The following is a 17,442-nucleotide window of genomic DNA, read 5'->3' on the forward strand; positions in this document are numbered from 1 at the left end:
AACTTTTGACAGGTACTGATATATATATGCAGAGAGAGGAAGTCCACACTGATTGCTGCTCCCAGTCTGTAAGTTCTTTGTTAACCTTGTGCTACTTACAACGTTACCACAATATAGGTGTTGGTCAGGTTTTGTGATTGAAACACTGCAACTAGAACAAGCTTCATAAGGCAACTTGGTGCAGATCCTGCCAATAACAAACACCCAGCCAACAACCCCCGCCACACACATACACACACACTATACTTACACACACACCCTCGTCTTGGTGTTTAAACAGCGGGAGTCTGAGCCAACAACATCAGCAGTAGGAGAGTGATTGTAGGATACTGAAAAGCCTGTAATAACAGACAGAGAGAGAAGGAGGGGGAAGACTGAACAGGACAGAGTTGCGTGACTAGCTCTATTCCTGCGTCTCAGGGCCTGTCGAGCCCCCCTCCACACACACACACAAACACTCTGCAGGGTAGGAATAGGATAGTGAATAGGGAACATGCTAGGTTGGCCTCAGATTGAGGGTAATTTTAGCAGGCTGACCCCTCCATGTCTCCCCTTCCTCTCCCTCTCTGTTCTGTTTTACATTAGAGCTGCCCAGGAACAACTGCTACTCCACCGCTAGGCATCATGGGAAGTTACAGCCCAAGTGTTCCACAATAACAGAGAGAGAGAGTCTTGAAAGAAAAGAAAGAGACAGAAAAAGAGAAAGGATAGGGAATGAAGGAAGGGAGAAAAGGAGAGCGTTAGAAAGAAAGGAAAAATAAATACAATTATCCTTAACAAGGGAGATGAATGATTTACCTGTGAATAAATGATTAACCTGTGAAAGGAGCCTTGTTGTATCTTGAGGCAGCCCTGAGGCAGTATAGTAATGCTCTATAATGTTCATATCATTTTCCCAGGGTTTATACTTTATTGATTGTATCTGTATTCATTTTTTTCTTCTTAGATATTTAATTATCAGTTGTTGTCTCGAGAATAATTTGGAAAACAAGACGTTTTCTCTAGGACAACTTTTTGGAATTGATTTGAAGGTCTGAATTGTAGGGAGAGTAACAGCAGCAGCGGGGATATTGCCAGATTTGGGCAATTAAGATAGCATGCTAGCTGTTCTGGTAGACTTCCAGTCATTGCGCTAATGCTAGTTAGCAATGACTGGTGAATCTACAGTGCATTCAGAAAGTATTCACAGCCCTCAACTTTTTCCACATTTTGTTGTGTTACAGCCTGAATTTAAAATGTGTTAATTTGAGATTTGGTGACACTGATCTCCACACAATAAATACCCCATAATGTCAAAGTGGAGTTATGATTTTAGAAATGTTTACAAATTAATTCAAACTGAAAAGCTGAAATGTCTTGAGTCAATAAGTATTCAACTCTTTTGTTAAGGCAAGCCTAAATAAGTTCAAGAGTAAAACTGTGCTCAACAAGTCACATAGTAAGTTGCATGGACTCACTCTGTGTGCAGTAATAGTGTTTAAATGACTACCCCATCTCTGTACCCCACACATACAATCAGGGGCGCGCCTTTGGTTTTAGAAGTGGGGGGGCATAACTTGGTTTTTTAAAAATGTTTTTTTTATCCATTCGGGTAAACACTCCAAACAGCCTACCTGACCGCTCAGAGGCGTCCACACGGTCCTAGAGCACACCGTTGCCTCGTTTTTGGATCACATTCCAATGATAAAACGGGGACAAAAATGCAATTTCAAAATGTGGAGGGGACATGTTCCCCCCGTCCCCAGTGAAAGATGCGCACCTGCATACAATTATATGTAAGGTCCCTCAGTCGAGCAGTGAGTTTCAAGCACAGATTCAACCACAAAGACCAGGGAAGGAAACTGCTCAGGGATTTCACCATTAGGCCAATGGTGACTTTAAAACAGTTAAAGTGTTTAAAATGTCTGTAAAATGAGATAACGGAGGATGGATCAACAACATTGTAGTTACTCCACAATACTAACATAAATGATAGAGTGAAAAGAAGGAAGCCTGTACAGAATAGGCAGTAAGGCACTTAAAATAATACTGCAAAGAAATTGGCAAAGAAATAAACATTTTGTCCTGAATACAAAGCGTTATGTTTGGAGCAAATCCAACACATCACTAAGTACCACTCTTCATATTTTTAGGCATGGTGGTGGCTGCATCATGTTATGGGTATGCTTGTCATCAGCAAGGAATAGGGAGTTTTTTAGGATAAAAATTAATGGAATAGAGCTAAGCACCGGCAAAATCAAAGAGGAAAACTTGATTCAGTCTGTTTTCCAACAGACACTGGGAGACAAATTCACCTTTTAGCAGGACAACAACCTAAAACACAAGGCCAAATATACACTGGAGTCGCTTACCAAGATGACATTGAATGTTGCTAAGTGACCTAGTTACAGTTTTGACTTAAATCGACTTGAAAATCTATGGCAAAACTTGAAAATATCTGTCTAGCAATGATCAAGAACCAACTTGATAATTTTAAAAGAATAATGGGCAAATATTGTAGAATCCAGGTGAGCAAAGCTCTTAGAGATTTACCCAGGAAGACTCAGACCTGTAATCACTGCCAAATGAGATTCTAACATGTATTGACTTAGGGGGTTGAATACTTACTTAGTGGTTTATTTTACATATATAGATTTTTTGGTTGTTGAATTTTCTTCCATTTTGTCATTACAGAGTATTTTGTGTAGATCATTGAAAAAGAAAAGACAATTAAATCCATTTTAATCCCACTTTGTAACACAACAACATTTGGAAAAAGTCAAGGGGTGTGGATAGTTTCTGAAGGCACTGTACCTTCAACTTCCTTCAAACTGCATGCAGAGACATACCGATTGTACCCATGAGCTCATCTGACTCTGGGTAAGTAGAAACAGGTCTTAATTGCCAATGTCTCACATTACCCCTTTAAGTAGCTAAAGCAGCATGTCCCCATGTAGTTGTCTTTACTTTTCTCTCTTTCTCCACTGTATCAATTCCTCTTCTCAACTGATTAGGGTGAGGGATGAAATTGCTGACAGTTGCAGATCAGTGAATCGTTCGGTATAGATCTGTGAATCGTTCTATATAGATTATATGAATTGTTCGGTATGGATCAGTGAATCATTTGTGTATAGGATATCCTGTAGCCAGCCTCATCAATGTGTGTTAGATCATCAGAGGGATCTTTCTGCTCTGATTGGTGAAACATCAGAACTCTAATTTCTCCACTAAAACCACTAATTAAAGAGAAGAGCAGATCTGCTCTGCCAGCTGGCACTGGGCTGGGTCCTCCCAGCAGTAGTGCATGCGTACCTCCATAGTGTCTGGTGATGCATCACTGCCAGTCATACTGCTTGGTTTGACTCTCTCTGTCTCTCTGTCATCACCACAGTGATATAACCCTCCTCAGGCCACTTTAACAGCCACATAGATACCATAGATCTAAGGCTGTGTGTATTCAGCCAGCTAACAGTATTAGACAGGGAGAGTAGATTTAGCCTGCAGTGTGTTGATTGTTCCATCCGATCCCCCCGCAGACATCCTCATTCTCATTGGTCATCTGTGCTGCTCTAACGATGACATCTAATATTCCTTAGATCTAAAGATATAATATAATGCTCCATAGGTAAACTGCTGTGGTGTGTTAACCTATAGAGGCTGCTGTAGTTAGTATAATAGTTCATATAGGTGAACATGTATATAAGCCTAGTGAGGCATACATCCTGACTGGATCAATCAGATACTAATGGGCTGGCCAGACAGACACACCGGCTGCTGCCAGCTAGCTCTGCTCTGAAGCAGGTGGACCTTGGGCTAATTGAAAGCGTGTCAATACTGGTTTGTGTGTGTGTGGCCGTGTGTGCGTGCGTGTGCGCAAAGAGATGACGTGCTCATCAGTGGTACTCTGGGATACTCTGCTTGTGTGCACACTTTAGTGTGTGTGTGTCTCAGTGTGCTGCTGGCTAATCCATCCCCGTGTGTGCGTGTGCGTGTGTCTAGTGGTAAATTGTGTATATCCATTCAGGCTGTCCACATGAATAATTTGTTTGTCTTATAAATATTTGACTGGACGTTCATTAATATGCACACACGCCGTCTCTAAAGGGCTGCTGCCACTCTCTCACACACACACACACACACACACACACACACACACACACACACACACACACACACACACACACACACACACACACACACACACACACACACACACACACACACACACACACACACACACACACACACACACAGACACACACTAGCTGAAAAGGCCGTCCGAGGTACTGCTCATGTCATAAATGATCTCAACTTGAAACTACTAAACATTCGGTCATGTGATCTACAATAGACCTGGGTACAATAGTCCCTGGTAAAACAGTTTACATGTAAAAGGGGTTCAGAGAGAGAGAATGAGAGAGAAATGGACTGTGTGTGTGTGTGTGAGAGATATAGAGAGCGATTACAGAAAATGACAGAGAAAAATATAATTTTCTTTGGCGATTTAGAATATACAGGTATTTGGTGTCAATACTGAAATCTGTTAGTTCTGGACTTTCCTGACCATGTGTGTATTTCTGTATTTCATGAGTGATCCTCTCTGTGTTTCCAGGTAACATCTAGTTGGGTGAGAACCAGGCAGGAAGGAGTGGTCTCAGACCAAAAGCAGCAACAGTCATGGTTTGGAGGGCAGGCTTTCTGCTCAGCATACTGCTAGCTACAGCCACACACACCCTGTCTGCCAGCTTCCCAGAGGACAGTATACCCCTGGACATTGTCGATGCACACTGTGAGTACACACACGCTGCACATACACACACACTCAGGTTAGTCTCACTCACAAGACAGCAGCATCATGTCTCAGTACAATTTCATTTCCAATCAACTTTTATGCTGCACCCTGTTGTCATGAATTATGTGTCCCATTGTCCTGCATGTATCAGTGAATAGTGTATTGATGGTGTACTATAAGGTCTTCATGGTAATGTAATGTGTATCAGTGAATAGTGTATTGATGGTGTACTGTAAGGTCTTCATGGTAATGTAATGTGTATCAGTGAACAGTGTATTGATGGTGTACTATAAGGTCTTCATGGTAATGTAATGTGTATCAGTGAATAGTGTATTGATGGTGTACTGTAAGGTCTTCATGGTAATGTAATGTGTATCAGTGAACAGTGTATTGATGGTGTACTGTAAGGTCTTCATGGTAATGTAATGTGTATCAGTGAATAGTGTATTGATGGTGTACTGTCAGGTCTTCATGGTAATGTAATGTGTATCAGTGAATAGTGTATTGATGGTGTACTGTAAGGTCTTCATGGTAATGTAATGTGTATCAGTGAATAGTGTATTGATGGTGTACTATAAAGTCTTCATGGTAATGTAATCTGTATCAGTGAATAGTGTATTGATGGTGTACTGTAAGGTCTTCATGGTAATGTAATGTGTATCAGTGAATAGTGTATTGATGGTGTACTGTAAGGTCTTCATGGTAATGTAATGTGTATCAGTGAATAGTGTATTGATGGTGTACTGTAAGGTCTTCATGGTAATGTAATGTGTATCAGTGAATAGTGTATTGATGGTGTACTGTAAGGTCTTCATGGTAATGTAATGTGTATCAGTGAATAGTGTATTGATGGTGTACTGTAAGGTCTTCATGGTAATGTAATGTGTATCAGTGAATAGTGTATTGATGGTGTACTGTAAGGTCTTCATGGTAATGTAATGTGTATCAGTGAATAGTGTATTGATGGTGTACTATAAAGTCTTCATGGTGATGTAATCTGTATCAGTGAATAGTGTATTGATGGTGTACTATAAGGTCTTCATGGTAATGTAATGTGTATCAGTGAACAGTGTATTGATGGTGTACTGTAAGGTCTTCATGGTAATGTAATGTGTATCAGTGAATAGTGTATTGATGGTGTACTGTAAGGTCTTCATGGTAATGTAATGTGTATCAGTGAATAGTGTATTGATGGTGTACTGTAAGGTCTTCATGGTAATGTAATGTGTATCAGTGAATAGTGTATTGATGGTGTACTATAAAGTCTTCATGGTGATGTAATGTGTATCAGTGAATAGTGTATTGATGGTGTACTGTAAGGTCTTCATGGTAATGTAATGTGTATCAGTGAATAGTGTATTGATGGTGTACTATAAAGTCTTCATGGTAATGTAATGTGTATCAGTGAATAGTGTATTGATGGTGTACTGTAAGGTCTTCATGGTAATGTAATGTGTATCAGTGAATAGTGTATTGATGGTGTACTGTAATGTCTTCATGGTAATGTAATGTGTATCAGTGAATAGTGTATTGATGGTGTACTATAAAGTCTTCATGGTAATGTAATCTGTATCAGTGAATAGTGTATTGATGGTGTACTATAATGTCTTCATGGTAATGTAATGTGTATCAGTGAATAGTGTATTGATGGTGTACTATAATGTCTTCATGGTAATGTAATGTGTATCAGTGAATAGTGTATTGATGGTGTACTATAAAGTCTTCATGGTAATGTAATCTGTATCAGTGAATAGTGTATTGATGGTGTACTATAAGGTCTTCATGGTAATGTAATGTGTATCAGTGAATAGTGTATTGATGGTGTACTATAAGGTCTTCATGGTAATGTAATGTGTACCAGTGAATAGTGTATTGATGGTGCACTATAAGGTCTTCATGGTAATGTAATGTGTATCAGTGAATAGTGTATTGATGGTGTACTGTAAGGTCTTCATGGTAATGTAATGTGTATCGGTGAATAGTGTATTGATGGTGTACTGTAAAGTCTTCATGGTAATGTAATGTGTATCAGTGAATAGTGTATTGATGGTGTACTATAAGGTCTTCATGGTAATGTAATGTGTATCGGTGAATAGTGTATTGATGGTGTACTGTAAAGTCTTCATGGTAATGTAATGTGTATCAGTGAATAGTGTATTGATGGTGTACTATAAGGTCTTCATGGTAATGTAATGTGTATCAGTGAATAGTGTATTGATGGTGTACTGTAAGGTCTTCATGGTAATGTAATCTGTATCAGTGAATAGTGTATTGATGGTGTACTGTAAGGTCTTCATGGTAATGTAATGTGTATCAGTGTATTGATGGTGTACTGTAAGGTCTTCATGGTAATGTAATGTGTATCAGTGAATAGTGTATTGATGGTGTACTATAAGGTCTTCATGGTGATGTAATGTGTATCAGTGAATAGTGTATTGATGGTGTACTGTAAGGTCTTCATGGTAATGTAATGTGTATCAGTGAATAGTGTATTGATGGTGTACTGTAAGGTCGTCATGGTAATGTAATGTGTATCGGTGAATAGTGTATTGATGGTGTACTGTAAGGTCTTCATGGTAATGTGTATCAGTGAATAGTGTATTGATGGTGTACTATAAGGTCTTCATGGTAATGTAATGTGTATCAGTGAATAGTGTATTGATGGTGTACTATAAGGTCTTCATGGTAATGTAATGTGTATCAGTGAATAGTGTATTGATGGTGTACTATAAGGTCTTCATGGTAATGTAATGTGTATCAGTGAATAGTGTGTTGATGGTGTACTGTAAGGTCTTCATGGTAATGTAATGTGTATCAGTGAATAGTGTATTGATGGTGTACTGTAAGGTCTTCATGGTAATGTAATGTGTATCAGTGAATAGTGTATTGATGGTGTACTATAAAGTCTTCATGGTAATGTAATGTGTATCAGTGAATAGTGTATTGATGGTGTACTATAAAGTCTTCATGGTAATGTAATGTGTATCAGTGAATAGTGTATTGATGGTGTACTATAAAGTCTTCATGGTAATGTAATGTGTATCAGTGAACAGTGTATTGATGGTGTACTATAAGGTCTTCATGGTAATGTAATGTGTATCAGTGAATAGTGTATTGATGGTGTACTATAAAGTCTTCATGGTAATGTAATGTCTATCAGTGAACAGTGTATTGATGGTGTACTATAAGGTCTTCATGGTAATGTAATGTGTATCAGTGAATAGTGTATTGATGGTGTACTATAAGGTCTTCATGGTAATGTAATGTGCTGACTGATCAGACATAGTATGCCCTGTATAAAATCAATTCTGTCCATTGTCAGCTCAGGCATGAACTAGATTCCCTTCCTCTGTGATGTACACAGGGAATACAAAGACTGCTGACCTGGCCTACCATAACACTCTCTCTCTCTCTCTCTCTCTCTCTCTCTCTCTCTCTCTCTCTCTCTCTCTCTCTCTCTCTCTCTCTCTCTCTCTCTCTCTCTCTCTCTCTCTCTCTCTCTCTCTCTCTCTCTCTCTCACTCTCTCTCTCTCTCTCTCTCTCTCTCTCTCTCTCTCTCTCTCTCTCTCACTCACTCACTCACTCACTCACTCACTCACTCACTCACTCACTCACTCACTCACTCACTCACTCACTCACTCACTCACTCACTCACTCACTCACTCACTCACTCACTCACTCTCTCTCTCTCTCTCTCTCTCTCTCTCTCTCTCACTCTCTCACTCTCTCACTCTCTCACTCACTCACAGTCTTGTATAACTAATCTTGTGGGGACGCAGAATTCAGTCCCATTCAAAATCCTATTTTCCCTAACACTAACCCAAAAACTAACCCTTACCTTAACCCTAACTGTAACCTGAAACCCTAAACTAAGCCCTAGCTCCTAACCCTAAACCTTAACCCTAAATCCCCTAGAAATAGCATTTGACCTTGTGGGGACCAACAAAATGTCCCCAGTTGGTCACAATTCTGTTCGTTTACTATTCCTGAGGGGACTTCTGGTCCCCACAAGTATAGTTAAACATGTCCACACACACACATACACCACCGTGCTGTATCAGCAGCCTGAATTACACTACTGAGAGATTTCTATAAAGCTGTAACACACAACATGTTTACGCTTAATCAATAACCTGATTGATAGTGTGTGGCCCTCAGAGCCAGTGTGTGTGTGTGTGTAGCACTCTGAAAGCTTACATGTGTGTGATCTCTAACTAAGGTGTGTGTGTGTGTTTCAGTCTCGCGGCAGTACCCAGTATTCCGAGGTCGTCTGTCGGGGAACGAGTCACAGCACAGACTGGACTTCCAACTGATGACCAAGATACAGGATACGCTGTTCATCGCTGGCAGAGACCAGGTGTATCTTGTGAGTCTCCGAGAATCCTACAGGAATGAGATCATTCCCTACAGGGTAAGTCTGTCTGTCTTTGAGTTTGTCTGTCTTTGAGTCTGTCTGTCTGTCTAACCACAAGTTACTCACTGAGTTACATACAAGTCGTCTGTTGAAAAAACTACCTCATCAATCACATAATTAACAGGCTATAAATGAGAGTGGAAATGGTTCTTTCTATAAATAATGGGGCCAATGTGTGACATTGGGATCAACATTTCAAAGTGGTTTGAAACTAAAATAAAAAGGTTTTTCACAGATGAAATAGATTGGATGCATACATGGTGATGTGTCTGTAGCCTATGTGGTTGATGCAGGGATACATAATACAGCCATGAATAACGGTAGCATTAATCTCACCATCCCTGGTTTAATAATGAGAAAGTGACCAAAAAACAGGTTCCCTTTTTAATGGAAGACTTTGTATGGGAAGCCAACAGATGTCTTCATAATAACTGCACATAGTTTTACCAACAGAGTACTGCAACATACCAACAGAGTACTGCAACATACCAACAGAGTACTGCAACATACCAACAGAGTACTGCAACATACCAACAGAGTACTGCAACATACCAACAGAGAACTGCAACATACCAACAGAGTACTGCAACATACCAACAGAGTACTGCAACATACCAACAGAATATTGCAACATACCAACAGAGTACTGCAACACCCTTCAATTGAATTCCATTGAAGCGGTGGGAAACTGTGGCCACATCTCTCACAAAAACGGATCAAAAATAAAATCACAGATAATTATAAGGGAGCAGGAGAACTTATAAATGCGCTACAATAATTAAAAATACTTTTCAAGCACCAAATTGAGGAAATGTCGGATTTTCAAGGTAGGCCTATTCCAGTTCTTGAATTTCTGGGCTCCAAATGTAATTTCAAGTAGGCTACTTCAAGCCCCTTGTATTGTTTCAAAATGAAGGTATAACATGGAGGGGGAAAACATTTCTTTGTCACGTTATTTCATTACCAGATCATAATGTCAATAAGCCCACTAGGCTGTGTAATTTGTTGTCATTATATCCAGAATAATTCATAGGAATAGCATTGGTGTTGCGCACAGCTGCACACAGTAAACTCCATGTTCAATCGGAGGCACAAAAACATATGAAAACATGAACTCATTACGTAAAAGTTTTCTTTGTTAAATCTAACGAGACCCTGCTGTAAAGCAGGCAGGCAACAACAGATGATCAGCATCAATTCACAAGGGATATTAGATCCATCGTGGATCCAGGAACAACTCTTCACCAGACACCAAAATATTCTTTTTTCCAGCACTCGGGCTGTTGTTGCATCACATGCGCTATCACAACAGCTGTTCGTTCAGCACTTGACTGTCATTCAGAAGATTCCTTCCTGGATCAGATGATGATGTGTGAAAATATCACGGCGTAACCAATCAGCTGGACACCAAATGGCATCCAACAAGTATTAAGCATAATTATTGAAGAACCATGTTAATGACAGTATCAATTCAGGTTTTAAGTATCAAGGTAGGGTGACTCTTTCGGTTAGAAGCATTAACTTTTGCAATCACATACATTATTTTGGATTTGTGTGCCCATAAAAACAGTTTCCACCCCGTAACATAAGGAGACAAGAAATGATTACACTGCATTTCTGAGATCTCTATACAAAACTGTCCAACAGCTAGATCCAGGAATCTTACAGGGTTAAAGTTCAATGTCTAATTGAACTGATTACTGCTTAATACAGTATATGATATAACGACAACTTACACTGCCATAAATGCAAGGACAGAAAAGTAATTTTTTATGTAACACGATTTTGGACAAATCCGTCAAGACGCCAATCATGATTAAAGGTTAAACATAGGTTTTTAAATAAACTCGTGAATTTGATTGAATATAGCAATGATCCCCCATTACATCTTCATGTAATGACATGACATTTTTTTCGCAGATTGTTATCAATGACTTATCAACAGCTGTAAAAAGTTGTCCAGTGTGGGAAATCCCAAATGCTGAATTGTGTATGTTTGTGCTTGCCTGAATGAATGTGCCTCAATGTGTGTGTGTGTGTGTGTGTGTGTGTGTGTGTGTGTGTGTGTGTGTGTGTGTGTGTGTGTGTGTGTGTGTGTGTGTGTGTGTGTGTGTGTGTGTGTGTTGATGTTTACAGAAGTTAACATGGAGGTCAGGCGAGGCAGACAGAAAGAACTGTGCCATGAAGGGGAAACACAGAGTAAGACTTTACTATACTTACTAATATACTATGTTTCTATAATTACTATACACTGCCTTTCTACTGACTACTATAGACCCTCTACTCTCGGCTTTACCTCTCACCTCATAATGTCTTATCATTATAGCTACTGGCTATACCTGCCATTATAGCTAATGGCTATAGCGACCATTATAGCTACTGGCTATAGCGACCATTATAGCTACTGGCTATACCTGACATTATAGCTACTGGCTATACCTGCCATTATAGCTACTGGCTATACCTGCCATTATAGCTACTGGCTATGGCGACCATTATAGCTACTGGCTATAGCGACCATTATAGCTACTGGCTAAGCGGTTTATAATATGATCTCCTCTCTCTCTCCCCTCTTCCAGGATGAGTGTCATAACTACATCAAGGTTCTGGTTCCCAGAAATGATGACCTGGTGTTCATCTGTGGAACAAACGGCTTCAACCCCATGTGCCGGTACTACAGGGTAAGACAACAGCAGGGTGTGTGAGAAACGTTCTCTCTCCCTCCTGCTCTGCCTCCATAAGCACCTATTGTTTACTATGCCGTCTGTGTGTCTTTGTTAACGGCGTGCATGTGTGTCTGTGTGTGTAGCTGGATAACCTGGAGTTTGACGGGGAGGAAATCAGCGGACTGGCACGATGCCCGTTTGACGCCAAGCAGACCAACGTCGCTCTGTTCGCTGGTATGACCACACACACACACACTGTGGCCATAGCAACTAGGGTTCATAAGTCAGTCTGTAAACAAACAGTTTGAACCAGGGTGTTAGATCTACATGTCCAGTATGACAGAATGGAATGTGTTTGTCTGACCTGTGTGTGTGTGTGTGTGTGTGTGTTGCTGTGTGTGTGTGTGTGTGTGTGTGTGTGTGTGTGTGTGTGTGTGTGTGTGTGTGTGTGTGTGTGTGTGTGTGTGTGTGTGTGTGTGTGTGTGTGTGTGTGTGTGTGTGTGTGTGTGTGTGTTGTTTCAGACGGGAAGCTGTACTCGGCGACGGTTGCTGACTTCCTGGCGAGCGACGCAGTGATCTACCGTAGTATGGGTGACGGCTCGGCCCTCAGGACTATCAAATACGACTCCAAATGGCTGAAAGGTAAACACAGCAGTGTGTGGTGACCGCAGACTCTGTCCATGTCCCTGTCCTGCGAAGACGTCCTGTAGCTCTGCTCTGTCACACTATCTAGGTCAACTCTTTTACACGCAGCTGTTACAGGAACACTGAAATATTCAGGATGGATGGAGAGAGAGAGAGAGAGAGAGAGAGAGAAGTGGGGAAGGAGGGAGAGGGGAGGAGAACAGAGAGAGACAGAGTTAAAGGGAGGACAGAGGTAGTTATGTATAGACAGAGGTAGAAGTAGAAATAGAGGGAGAGAAAAAAAGAGAAGTGACAACACAACACTGTCCCCTCTCTCTTCCAGAGCCCCATTTCCTGCATGCAGTGGATTATGGGAACTATGTCTACTTCTTCTACAGAGAGATCGCAGCAGAACACAACAACTTGGGCAAGGTAACACACAAACATACACACACACACACACACACACACACACACACACACACACACACACACACACACACACACACACACACACACACACACACACACACACACACACACACACACACACACACACAGTTTACTAGACAACCTTGTGTATTATAAATATTTATGTATTATAAATAGTAAACACTATATTACCAGACAACAGCTAGTGTTGTAGAAAAGTGCTGAGTACAGCAGAATGTGTAAAGTGTAGTTTGGTAGTGACTGAACTGTAGGTCAAACTACTTTACATGTAAACCCTTTACCCATGGAGAGGATTCACACACACACACAGACACACACACACACACACCCTTGGTGGTAATGGATGTTTTCTGCATGCTTTAGCCACCGCAGGCCTCATATTTACCCATGATGCATCATTCAGAAAATGGGCGGCCAGGCTGAAACCGCGGGCTGATAAATATTTTAGCGCTACTAATGCTGGGATGTGTGTTTGTGTGTGTTCCTGTGTGTGTATGTGTCGATGCTGATGGGCCTGGGATGACACCTGGGCAGATGGAGCTTTGCACTGGTCAATTATTAAAGCTGTTTCTGCTGACTGCTTCACACGCTTCATTTAAACCACAATAGCTCTAGCCCTAGTCCCCCACAGTCCAATACCCAGAGCTCTAGCCCTAGTCCCCCACAGTCCAACACCCAGAGCTCTAGTCCTAGTCCCCCACAGTCCAACACCCAGAGCTCTAGCCCTAGTCCCCCACAGCCAAACACCCAGAGTTCTAGCCCTTGTCCCCCCACAGCCAAACACCCAGAACCCGCTCCCTAGTCCCCCACAGCCCAACACTCCAACACCCAGAGCCCTAGCCCTCCACAGGCCAACAGTCCAACACCCAGAGCCCTAGTCCCCTACAGCCCAACACTCCAACACCCAGAGCCCTAGTCCCCTACAGCCCAACACTCCAACACCCAGAGCCCTAGCCCTCCACAGCCCAACACTCCAACACCCAGAGCCCTAGTCCCCTACAGCCCAACACTCCAACACCCAGAGCCCTAGCCCTCCACAGCCCAACACTCCAACACCCAGAGCCCTAGCCCTCCACAGCCCAACACTCCAACACCCAGAGCCCTAGTCCCCTACAGCCCAACACTCCAACACCCAGAGCCCTAGCCCTCCACAGCCCAACACTCCAACACCCAGAGCCCTAGTCCCCTACAGCCCAACACTCCAACACCCAGAGCCCTAGCCCTCCACAGCCCAACACTCCAACACCCAGAGCCCTAGCCCTCCACAGCCCAACACTCCAACACCCAGAGCCCTAGCCCTCCACAGCCCAACACTCCAACACCCAGAGCCCTAGCCCTCCACAGCCCAACACTCCAACACCCAGAGCCCTAGTCCCCTACAGCCCAACACTCCAACACCCAGAGCCCTAGCCCTCCACAGCCCAACACTCCAACACCCAGAGCCCTAGTCCCCTACAGCCCAACACTCCAACACCCAGAGCCCTAGTCCCCTACAGCCCAACAGTCCAACACCCAGAGCCCTAGCCCTAGTCCCCCACAGGCCAACAGTCCAACACCCAGAGCTCTAGCCCAAAGATCTAGCCCAGTCCCTATCATATAGCCCCGTCCTATAGCCCAGTCCCGTCCTATACCCCAGTCCCTACCATATAGCCCCGTTCTATAGCCCAATTTCAGTCCTATAGCCCAGTCCTTATCATATAGCCCCGTCTTATAGCACCATCCTGTAGCCCAGTCCTATAGCCCAGTCCCCATCATATAGCCTGTCCTATAGCCCAGTCCCAGTCCTATAGCACAGTCCCTATCATATAGCCCAGTCCCTGTCATATAGCCCCGTACTATAGCCCAATTCCAGTCCTATAGCCCAGTCCCTATCATATAGCACCGTCTTATAGCACCATCCTATAGCCCAGTCCTATAGCCTAGTCCCTATCAAATAGCCCGTCCTATAGCCCAGTCCCAGTCCTATAGCCCAGTCCCTATCATATAGCACTGTCCTATAGCCCAGCCTCTATCATATATCACCATCCTATAGCCCGGTCCTATAGCCCAGCCCCTATCATATAGCACCGTCCTATAGCCCAGTCCTATAGCCCAGCCCCTATCATATAGCACCGTCCTATAGCCCAGTCCTATAGCTCCTATCATATAGCCTAGTCCCTATCATAAAGCCCAGTCCTATAGCCCAGTCCCTATCATATAGCCTAGCCCCTATCATATAGCCCAGTCCTATAGCCCAGTCCCTATCATATAGCCTAGCCCCTATCATATAGCCTAGTCCTATAGCCCAGTCCCTATCATATAGCCTAGCCCCTATCATATAGCCCAGTCCTATAGCCCAGTCCCTATCATATAGCCCAGCCCCTATCATATAGCCCAGTCCTATAGCCCAGTCCCTATCATATAGCCTAGCCCCTATCATAAAGCCAAGTCCTATAGCCCAGTCCCTATCATATAGCCTAGCCCCTATCATATAGCCCAGTCCTATAGCCCAGTCCCTATCATATAGCCCAGCCCCTATCATATAGCCCAGTCCTATAGCCCAGTCCCTATCATATAGCCTAGCCCCTATCATAAAGCCCAGTCCTATAGCCCAGTCCCTATCATATAGCCTAGCCCCTATCATAAAGCCAAGTCCTATAGCCCAGTCCCTATCATATAGCCTAGCCCCTATCATAAAGCCCAGTCCTATAGCCCAGTCCCTATCATATAGCCTAGCCCCTATCATAAAGCCCAGTCCTATAGCCCAGTCCCTATCATATAGCCTAGCCCCTATCATATAGCCCAGTCCTATAGCCCAGTCCCTATCATATAGCCTAGCCCCTATCATAAAGCCCAGTCCTATAGCCCAGCCCCTATCATAAAGCCCAGTCCTATAGCCCAGTCCCTATCATATAGCCTAGCCCCTATCATATAGCCTAGCCCCTATCATATAGCCCAGTCCTATAGCCCAGCTCTGTTCTAGTTCAAGGTTAATCAGAGTTAAGAGGTGTGTGTGATCAGGTTTAGGGTTAAGAGGTGTGAGTGTGAGGCGTTTGTTCAGTCGGAGCTTCAAACAAATGTCCTCTCTGACACAGGGTCCTGGATAAGCATGTGTGTGCGCCCGCCGCGCGTGTGCTTGTGTATGCGTCAGTGTGCGTCACACTGTGAGGCCACAGGATGAGGCAGATGTCTTATTCAGAGGCTGGAAGTGTTTTAGTGATGCTGATTGCAGAGTCTCTCTCCCCCTGCTCCCCCTTTCCTTTCCAGGCCGTCTACTCCAGAGTGGCTCGTATCTGTAAGAACGACGTAGGCGGGTCCCAGCGTGTGTTGGAGAAACACTGGACGTCCTTCGTCAAGGCCAGACTCAACTGTTCTGTTCCTGGAGAATCGTTCTTCTACTTCGATGTTCTACAGTCCATCACTGACATCATCAACATCAACGGAGTTCCTTCTGTGGTGGGAGTCTTCACTACACAGATGAACAGGTAAGGATGGACACACTGAGGCTGCATCCCAAATGGCACCCTATTCCCTGTATAGTGAACCACTTTGACTAGAGCCCTATGGTCCCTAGTCAAAGTGGTTCACTATACGGGAATAGGGTGCCATTTGGGGTACACCCTGTAATATTGGTGTAACATATGTGTTGTTATTGTGAATCTCTTGTTGTGTGTGTTCTCTCCATATATAGTTAATAGTAGTTGTATAACAGTGTGTTCCTCTCTCTTCAGTATCCCAGGGTCTGCGGTGTGTATATTAGTAGCTATAGTTAATAGTAGTTGTGTAACAGTGTGTTTCTCTCTCTTCAGTATCCCAGGGTCTGCAGTGTGTGCGTTCTCCATGGATGACATAGAGAAGGTGTTCAGAGGACGATTTAAAGAACAGAAAACACCTGACTCTGTCTGGACCGCCTTCCCAGAGGAGAGACTGCCCAAACCCAGGTATGTACCTGTACCTTTTCCCTAACCCAAACCCAGGTATGTACCTGTACCTTTACCCTAACCCAGGTATGTACCTGTACCTTTACCCTAACCCAGGTATGTACCTGTACCTTTTCCCTAACCCAAACCCAGGTATGTACCTGTTCCTTTACCCTAACCCAAACCCAGGTATGTACCTGTTCCTTTACCCTAACCCAAACCCAGGTATGTACCTGTTCCTTTTCCCTAACCCAAACCCAGGTATGTACCTGTACCTTTTCCCTAACCCAAACCCAGGTATGTACCTGTACCTTTACCCTAACCCAGGTATGTACCTGTACCTTTTCCCTAACCCAAACCCAGGTATGTACCTGTTCCTTTACCCTAACCCAAACCCAGGTATGTACCTGTACCTTTTCTCTAACCCAAACCCAGGTATGTACCTGTACCTTTTCCCTAACCCAAACCCAGGTATGTACCTGTTCCTTTTCCCTAACCCAAACCCAGGTATGTACCTGTACCTTTTCCCTAACCCAAACCCAGGTATGTACCTGTACCTTTACCCTAACCCAGGTATGTACCTGTACCTTTACCCTAACCCAGGTATGTACCTGT

The 17,442-nt window shown here is 43.1% G+C and overlaps 1 protein-coding gene across 5 annotated transcripts in view; it reads left to right on the forward strand.

The window, feature by feature from the left end:
- sema6d (semaphorin 6D) overlaps window positions 1-17,442 on the forward strand; it is a 47,320-nt gene that overhangs the window by 9,224 nt on the left and 20,654 nt on the right. For all 5 annotated transcript variants that reach the window (XM_071401019.1, XM_071401022.1, XM_071401021.1 and 2 more), the window contains exons 2-10: window positions 4,592-4,768; window positions 9,010-9,182; window positions 11,322-11,384; window positions 11,765-11,866; window positions 11,995-12,085; window positions 12,374-12,493; window positions 12,819-12,907; window positions 16,175-16,392; window positions 16,717-16,848. In XM_071401019.1, the coding sequence (XP_071257120.1) occupies window positions 4,657-4,768; window positions 9,010-9,182; window positions 11,322-11,384; window positions 11,765-11,866; window positions 11,995-12,085; window positions 12,374-12,493; window positions 12,819-12,907; window positions 16,175-16,392; window positions 16,717-16,848 (1,100 nt within the window). In that variant the 5' untranslated portion in view covers window positions 4,592-4,656. The remainder of the gene's footprint in view (window positions 1-4,591; window positions 4,769-9,009; window positions 9,183-11,321; window positions 11,385-11,764; window positions 11,867-11,994; window positions 12,086-12,373; window positions 12,494-12,818; window positions 12,908-16,174; window positions 16,393-16,716; window positions 16,849-17,442) is intronic.

The sequence above is a fragment of the Salvelinus alpinus genome, chromosome 5 (assembly GCF_045679555.1).
Source record: "Salvelinus alpinus chromosome 5, SLU_Salpinus.1, whole genome shotgun sequence".
Taxonomy (NCBI): Eukaryota; Metazoa; Chordata; class Actinopteri; order Salmoniformes; family Salmonidae; genus Salvelinus; species Salvelinus alpinus.